This window comes from Seriola dumerili, unplaced genomic scaffold (genome assembly GCF_002260705.1).
Source record: "Seriola dumerili isolate Sdu_G_001 unplaced genomic scaffold, Sdu_1.0 BDQW01000538.1, whole genome shotgun sequence".
Classification (NCBI taxonomy): Eukaryota; Metazoa; Chordata; class Actinopteri; order Carangiformes; family Carangidae; genus Seriola; species Seriola dumerili.
Window position 1 is genome coordinate 1,714,369 of NW_019174793.1, and position 8,656 is coordinate 1,723,024.

Consider the following 8,656-nt stretch of genomic DNA (forward strand, 5'->3'; position numbering starts at 1 on the left):
GCGGGAATTACTCTCTTTAACAGAATAAAATAAAAACAGCAGTTTCACCTGCAGAAGTACGAGGTGTACAGCATTTTCATGATCAGAAAAATTCTTGTTATCCATCCAAATCCAAGCTTCTTGATTTACTGCAGCGATGAACAGAAATGTGTCATGTTTTATTTTATATATAAATAATAATTTGTTTGTAATTTGGTAGAAATGATAAAGTAATTTATATTTCCTCTTTCCTCTTTAAATGCTTATTAACTCTATTATTAATATATGTTGAATTTATGTTTTCTGTTTTATAATTGTGTCGACTTTAATGGATATTTAACAGCTGTTGCGTTTGTTTCACAGCTCCAGGTTGACTTTCACCAACCCCGATAAGGACGATTTGGGCAGATACTCTGTGGTCGTCACCGACACAGATGGAGTCTCTGGCAGCCACACACTGACCGAGGACGGTAGGTCATGAAGTTTAAAACGAGTCAGAATTTAACAATTCAGTCAATTTTAGATTTTAGTCCTTCTGCTCAGGCGTTGTTGTTGTTTTCTTGAATCTTTCCTGCAGCCCTGAACACCATGCTGGAGCTCAGCTATGCCATCAGACATCCAGGTGAGTGTTGTGCATCAGCAGCAGATCTCAGAGAAATTTAAAAATGACAAACAAAACAAAACAGGTGATTGTTTAGAAAGGAAAGTCTTTTTAGGAAGTAGTATTTCCTCATTTCTCTTTTGTTTTTGTGCCTTTTCTCTGTGTGCAGTTATTCCTCTGAAACACGGCCTGAACTACGAGATTCTGGAGAAGGGTCATGTGCGTTTCTGGCTGCAGGCGGTCAAACTGTCGCCCGCAGTGTCCTACAGGTTCATCGTTAACGACAAGGAGGTCACCAGCGGAGAGGTAACGCCTCATTCATCACGACCGAGTTCAAAAATGCAACTTATTTGAACTGTATTAGAGTTATGTGTGTTTCCTGTTTGATGTTGATCTTTATAATGGCGCTATACAATCTTAACCTTGGCCTCCGGAGGCCATGACATGTGGTGCGTTTCCAGCTCTCCGCTCCCTCAGGTTTATTTCCCAGCTTTGTTTGAGTTGTCTGATGAAATCTGTGAGATCATGTGTTCGCTTGTTGTCAACGAAACCAAACAAACACACACGTCTCTAATGCCTTTGAACCTTTTAGTCCTCTTCAAATTAAAAGCCTCGAGATTATCTCATGACTGGCTCACTGGCCTTTTTCTTCTTTTTTTTTTTTACCGTGGATAGTAAAATAAAATTAGAGATTTTAAAAGCAGGACTGAAACCTGACACCAAACTTTAATATAATGACTAAACTTGTTTTGTTCCTCGTCAATGTTTTCAGGTAAATATATGAATATACCTGAATAAAGCTGATTTCTGACGTGTGTTTAATATTAAATACTTCTATCAGACTATTTACAAACATGCAAACGACCCGATTCGAACAGGAATACGATGAATACGTGGTCGGTTGTAAATATAAATCTTTTCCTTGTTGTCCTCTCAGGGTCACAAGATCAGCCACGACGTGGCCACGGGAATCATCCAGATGACCGTGGATCACTTCACCAGAGCCAACGAGGGCACGTACACCGTCCAGATCCACGACGGCAAGGCCAAAGCCCAGAGCTCCCTGGTCCTGGTGGGAGATGGTGAGGCCTCCGTCACCCCTCACATTACTGTCATTAGATGGCTGATTAATTAGCTGCTACCTGCCAGTGGAATATTGGCTTACGGCAAATATATCAACAGTTGATTTTTCAGTCTTTGAAACCTCAAACAATTAAATCACATCTGATATTTACTGACTCTGGTGTTGTTGTTTTTCAGTGTTCAAGGTAGCTCTGAAGGAGGCCGAGTTTCAGAGGAAAGAGCACATCAGGAAACAAGGTACCAACACAAACACCGACACTAAACTCTCAGAGAGCAGCACACGTCACCAGGACTGGATGTCATCAAGTCGTAAAGATTAATTACCAGGACAGAAGTGCATGAATGTTTTGGTTTTTTTTTTTACCTCCCAAAGCCTTTTGTTTATCTGTTTGTGTTGGTAGGATATTAGAAAAATCCATGCTCTGGTTTTTATTGCCTTCGTTGTTGCTCTTCATGTTCTTAAGGACAGATAATATTCGGATGTGTGTGTGATTCCACTTTGTCGTTCCAGGTCCACATTTCTCTGAGTATCTGTATTTCACTGTCACTGAGGATTGTACCGTCATGCTCACCTGCAAGGTACCAAAGAAATATTCCAGTCCCTTTTTAATAATCATTTTAAAGCAGATTTAGCGATGAGGGTTTTTATTAGTTGTTTGAAGGCGTATCTTTCCTTTTTTATTTTTTTTCTTCACTCTTCAAATGAATCTATCGCCCGTGTTTCCTGTTTTTGTGTCAGGTGGCCAACGTGAAGAAGGAGACGACTTTCCACTGGTACAAAGAGGACGATGAGATTGTTCCAGAAACTCCCCCCAACGTCATGTCGGGAGCCTGCGCTCTTCCCCTCCCTCTGGTAACTGCTGCAGCACCAACGTCGTCCACGCGGCGGTGGAAACCCGCTGATCTACGTACTCCATAATAACACATCAGCAGAACCGCGTCATGTTTATTTACTCACATACAGATGCACGAGCTTGTTTCTTTATTGTTTTAACCTACATGTTAAAAACTACAAGTCAACACATGACACACGTTTGAAGTTAACTTATAAAATAAAATAGATTAAAAAATGCATGAATAATCAATCAGCTGCTGTTTTTAACCTGGAGGAAGCGAAACGACTCTGACATGGATTTTCTCTGTGATTTGTTTTGAGAATAGATGTATTCATTAATCTAAGTTACGCAATTATTATCTCATTAGTTTTCTTAAATGTTTGTTTTAATCATATATTTCTTTTATTACATGACGTGTGACGTGTTCCTTGTTTGTTCTCTCAGTTCTCCAGGAAAGATCAGGGTGTTTTCAAGGCCGTGCTCGGCGACGACAGAGGAAAGGACACATCTACCATTGACATTTCAGGCCACGGTCAGTTTCTATATCGTTCAGAATTGGCTCTTTGTTCTTGTTAAAAATCCTTTATTCAGTATTTAACATGTCCTCCTCTGTCTTTGATCTGCAGTGTTTGACGACATCATCAATGCCATCGCCAAGATCGCCGGTGAGTTTGATCCTTTAAACATCTCACATCTCACACTCGGTGTCATTCAGCGTTGATTGTGCCTGACTGGCTTGTTAATGGCCCATAATGCACTGGTGCAAACCATGCAAGTGAGTTCCTGACATCTACTGTAAAGTTTATCTTTACAGAGCTACAGTGAATCCAACACCTCCTCTTTCCTTTCCATCAGCTCTGACTTGATTTAGCCTCAAGGCCTGACACTCTCACTCCCAAGAAAAACACGAAAGCCCCTTGAGGTGATATTGGGCAACGTAAATAAACCTGACGTGACCTAACTTCCTCCAGAGTAGAAGTGCATGGGAAAAAAAACAAAACACTTCAAATTTGATATTAGAAATAAATCTTAGAAGGGGAAAAGTAATTCCCCAGCATCAACAACTTATGTCCAAAAATACTCCAAGTTAAAAACATTTTGACACAAACAAAAACTGGAAACTATGTGGAATATAAAACTAAATATAGTGTTTATTTTCTAAGTAGGGAAAGAGCACAGAATCGGGACACACATGTTGCCTTCCTGGTTGTCTGTGACTGTGTGTTCATGTTTGTTTGTTTGTTTGTTTGTTTGTGTTTCAGGTGCTTCTGCCTCTGACCTGGTGCTGCAGTGTACTCCAGAGGGCATCAGGCTGCAGTGCTACATGAACTACTACACAGAGGAGATGAAGACCGTCTGGAAACACAAGTACAAGTTTAAATGATTTATACGACTCCGACTTTGTAGGGTTCAGATATATACGTTTATACTTTTTGCTTTTATCAAATACGATAAAACCACACCCACAAGGTCGTGATGAATCAGAGTTTTTAAGGGTCAAACTGATTCTGAGCGTGAACTTTACTTGTTGTTTATTTAGTCATTGGTATTTACTGCTGTAGAGAAATGTTTAAGATTTGAAAACAGGTTTTCAGGGGCTTTAAAAACTGCTCTGATCTAATGAAATAACAGGAATGTTTGAGATGTTACAGAACACATCATGTGAAACGCACCTCTGTAGTCACCTACACACACACACACGCACGCACAACAATACTAGATTATACAATATTATATGACTTTGTGTACAGTTCAAACAGTCAATCAAGACTAAATCAAAGACTTTAATGTGTCTCACAGTTCTGGAGACTCATCAGCAGGTGTTTTCTGCCTCCTGTCTGAATCTAAATATCTGAATTCATTTACTGTTTGTCGGCGTGTGGAGGAAATGTTAAACTCTCTAAGAATCGGTATGAATTTAAAACACTGTGACGTAAACCTGCAGGGAGGGAGTCCCCTAAGATCGCCTCCTCTGAGAAGATGAGGTCGGAGGCACGGCAGAGATGGCCTGGATGCAGATCTGTGCCCGTCCGATAAGGGAGAAGGGTCACTACAACCCATCGAGATCTCAGACGGCGTGAAGACTCACCCAGGACCTTTGACCTGTCTGGACAAGGTAAAAAAAAATTTTGATTAAGGCGTTTTTATTTATTTGTATTTTTACTTTTTAATCTTATAGCCTTCGAGTTAACTATATAAGTTTGGTGACTGAAAGTCAGTTGTCATGAGATTATTTTCTTTTGCAGCGTACACCGATGCCTATGAGGAGTACCTGAGACTTAAGTAAGTTATTTGAAGGTGCAGCAGTTTGTGAAAATGTGGTCTTTCATTTTGTCCAAATTATATTAATCATGCACTCTGTCTTTTATCTTTTAGGGCAGCTGCATTTGCGAGAAGAGTGGTATAATGTCATTATTTATTACACCGACTCTGTGAGTGAGAGATCACTCCTCAGGGACTTTTGAACCTAAATTTAAAAAGTTACGTTTGTTAGAGTTATTTGCTTTCAAGGCAAGTAGAGTCAGACGCTTTACATTCCTGCTTCCTCTCCCTCTGAAACTCCTCCACCTTGTTTACACTGGGCAGGTGGGTCTTACTTCACTCACAATGCAAACAGGCTGATATTCTTCACTACAGTAGAGTAATGTTTGTCCGCTGTAGTCGGTGCAGACGTGACACACATGGTGTTGTCTCTCCTCAGACCGCGGCAGAGTGGTCGGTGGTCTGCCTGACGTGGTCACCATCATGGAAGAGAAGGTGAGGATGTCTCACACTCTAATTAAATCGATCAACACGTCACTGTGATGAAAATGATGACGCTAAATTATAAGTTTTGTTGTAGGTTGTTTTGTTTGCAGCAGTACATCGGCCAGGGTTACACTTGTCCTACGAGTTGCTCCTGCCCTGGCAGCATTCCTACAGAACAAGCTTATTTACTACTTTACCCTAAACCAGATATCTTGTAGTCTGGATGCCTCCGGGCAGGGTTCTAAACCTCCAAAACAAAGCTAAGAACCACTGTGCCCCGTGGTCTCAGGGCGACGGTGGTCACAGGTTATAACTTCAGAGTCATTTAATCCCGTATCACATGAGAGGGAGTGGGTGATGGTACGAGGTTCGAGGCCGCCAGGTTTACGACAATCACTCCCTTCTCGTGTGATGTTACTTTTTATACAACATGTGATAATATTAGTTAAATAAGCAACAACGGATTATGATCTGGTTGTTTATTTTATCATTTATTTGGCGATGCAAACACAAATAGTTGCGGCAGCTGGACTGTTGCTAAGCAACACGTAAACATTTTCCTGCACAGTGCCGGACAGTTACCTCAGGTGTGTGCGCGCTGAAGTATCCAGGCTTTAATTATCATTTAATTAAAATGTTTTCATCTTTGCAAAGTTTGGTTACTAATTCTAAGAAAGATAACGGCCGTCAATGTAACGCTTAATTAACGGTTAAGCGGAGTGAATACGTGTAGTTAAAGGTCCCAGTGCTGTTATACCATAACTACTGGAAGTTGACTGCTGGAACAAATCGGTAATAACCTTGTCGGTCTAAGTTTTACTGTAAAATGTATGTATTGAGATAAGAAATACTATAAAACCCCCTCCGAGTTGAGTCAATTGTTTGTTATCATTATGTGAACTTCAAAAATGTGTTTAAAAATGTCTAATCATGTTTATGTGGTTCTCTGATACGCATATAAATGGACCTCAGCATAGTCACAGCTAGAATATATGTTCCTATCCTTTCAGTATTTTCTCTCGTGCCTTTTGGGGGAGGTCCCGACCCTTTCAGAGCTGGGAACTCTATGCTGTAAGGAAAAGAGGGTCATATTTACGCATTAGTAATTTCACACACTCTCATCTTATTAAGCATTCGTATGTTAGTTACCATGAACTTAATACAAATCAAAACCTGACATTGTTAAAAATCGCTCTTTAGATAAATTGTGGACTTGAGATTGACTCGTCGACCCTCCCCAGTCCCTGAGCCTGACCTGCACCGTGTGGGGCGAGCCGACCCTGAGGTATCACCTCGGTTCAAGACACGAGCAGGAAGTCACCTCCACCGAGCACACCAGGGTCATGTTTGACGCGGCGAAGTTTGCCAGCCTCGTCATCACCAAAGTCACTCCCGAAGACTCTGGCAAGTACAGCATTCAACGTGCGGAACAAGTACGGCGGCGAGTTCGTCGAGATCCCGTCAGCGGTCTACAAGCACGGCGAGCAGATCCCGAGCCCAAACTGGGTACAGCCCAGAATGGCCACACCCGCCGCTACAGCCTGCGACCACGCCTATGCCGCCCAAGTCCCCGCTCCCCACACCCCGACCCCCCACCTTCCAAGTCCCACACCCCAGCATCGCTGAAGAGCCCGACTCCGGCATCACCCCAATCCCCAGTCTCCAACCCCAACCCCCAATCCCCGACCCCACAAATCCCCGACCCGAAAATCCCCGACTCCACCTCGCAGCTCAAGTCTCCAACCCCGCCCAGATTCATGAAGTCTCCGACCCCGCCCAGGAAGTAAGCGGTGGGGGTTGACCCAGAGGGGAAACACTTGCTGTTAGCAAAACACTGATTTTTAGCATGAGCGTGAAACCGTGTGAAGAAGTACTTACTTAGACGTAGTCACTGTTACAGTCCCACTCTCTTGCACCGCTGCACACTCTGGACTACGACTCTGAAAGAACAGGCCGCTACTAGTCCTGCACAGTTACTTATACGAGAACTAGTTGCACAGTAGACACAGGAAAACCCACAAAACAGGGAGCTTTTACAGCGGTGCTTGACATAGACGTCCTTCTCAGTTACTTCATGTCATTCAACTGGTCCAGGTGGGGTAAAAAAATTAAAAGCAATAAACTCAGAAAAGGTTGATGTTAACGTCAGTGTTTTAAAAGCTGCACCTTCCACTTACGCGCGTTAGTGGAATGCCCGTATTCATCTTTTTGTTTGTGGATGTTAAATGGAATTCTGGTTTATTACAACTTGGGTCTTACTCATGTAGTTTTGGCCGTAGAAACAAACTCGTACTCATCAGGATGTTTTTTTTGACGAGCAGGTTGCACGACTTATTTTGAAGAGAAAGAGGGAAAGACTTGAGGTTGTGCTCCAAAGTTTTCCTGTTAAAGAGGGACATTTCAGGTGTGCACACTTTGAGTTTGACCTCCATATAAAGTGGTTTAGATAATTCTGGCCGTACCTGTTGTGTTGTCTACAACCTGTCTGATCATGTTTATTGCCCTGACTGACTTTATTGAAGTGATGTCACCTATATTTCTAGATCTCTGCAGAGAGAGAACAATGTTTTCATTGTTGGTAAAAAAAAAAAAATAAAAAAAAAAATGTCCAAAAGTACGGAAAAAAAACCAGAGTTGTTATGAACCAGAGTCCTTTAAGCTACTTTAATCCCAGGTAGCTTTCATCTGTTGGAGGTGTCTGTCTATGACATGTTGTGTCTCCCCCCGAACGCTTTGTGATGGCATAAACTTTACTTATCAACCTCCCTCTGTCGTCTGTGTGAGTAATCTTCTCTCTGCCTCTCCCTCCCTCCTGACAACAGGTGTGTGAGTCCTACAGCAGCAATGAATAAAGCCCAGAGTAAAAAAAAAAAAAAAGGCAAAAAACAAACAAAATGCCCAAACTGTGTTGTATCCAGGCTCAGAGTGACCTGTGACAGCTGAGCAAGGTAAACACAACCTACTTCTGCTCCTGTAACCAGGTGAGCTCGGGGTGGGGCGGGCTTGTTGCAGTGTGGGTGGACTGTCAGTGGAGGGAACAGGGCAGGTTCAACAGGCTATTTCTTTTTCGCTTAGAGAGTTCAAATCCACACCTTAGTGCTGTTGGTTCATGCAGGAGGAGTACAGCCTCCGAGGCTGACTGGAGGGTTTAACTTTGTTTTCCTGAAGGTTTCGCTCTCCGCTCGCACAGGAAAGACAAGGTTTCTTTACCAGCCATGAAGTAGTGTTTATCATGTCTTTTTTTTCTACTGAACACTTGTTCAGTCAGTTTCTGTTGTAGAGCTCAAGGATCAGTGACCGAAGAAGTCACCTCATGCCTTGTATTGTTTTCCTTCTTGCGGTGAATCTCACTCACGGACAGGTTTTCCACATTTTTTCTACATATGTAACATGCTTTTTTTCTCCCTCA

At 42.3% G+C, this 8,656-nt stretch overlaps 1 protein-coding gene across 1 annotated transcript in view; it reads left to right on the forward strand.

Moving 5' to 3' along the window:
- The window catches only part of LOC111235876 (myomesin-2-like), a 30,102-nt gene that overhangs the window by 17,130 nt on the left and 4,316 nt on the right, over positions 1 to 8,656 (forward strand). Inside the window, 10 exon segments of the mRNA XM_022764446.1 lie at positions 343 to 449; positions 557 to 601; positions 750 to 886; positions 1,518 to 1,662; positions 1,841 to 1,900; positions 2,175 to 2,242; positions 2,403 to 2,516; positions 2,944 to 3,031; positions 3,126 to 3,164; positions 3,762 to 3,867. Coding sequence (XP_022620167.1) covers positions 343 to 449; positions 557 to 601; positions 750 to 886; positions 1,518 to 1,662; positions 1,841 to 1,900; positions 2,175 to 2,242; positions 2,403 to 2,516; positions 2,944 to 3,031; positions 3,126 to 3,164; positions 3,762 to 3,867 — 909 coding nt within the window.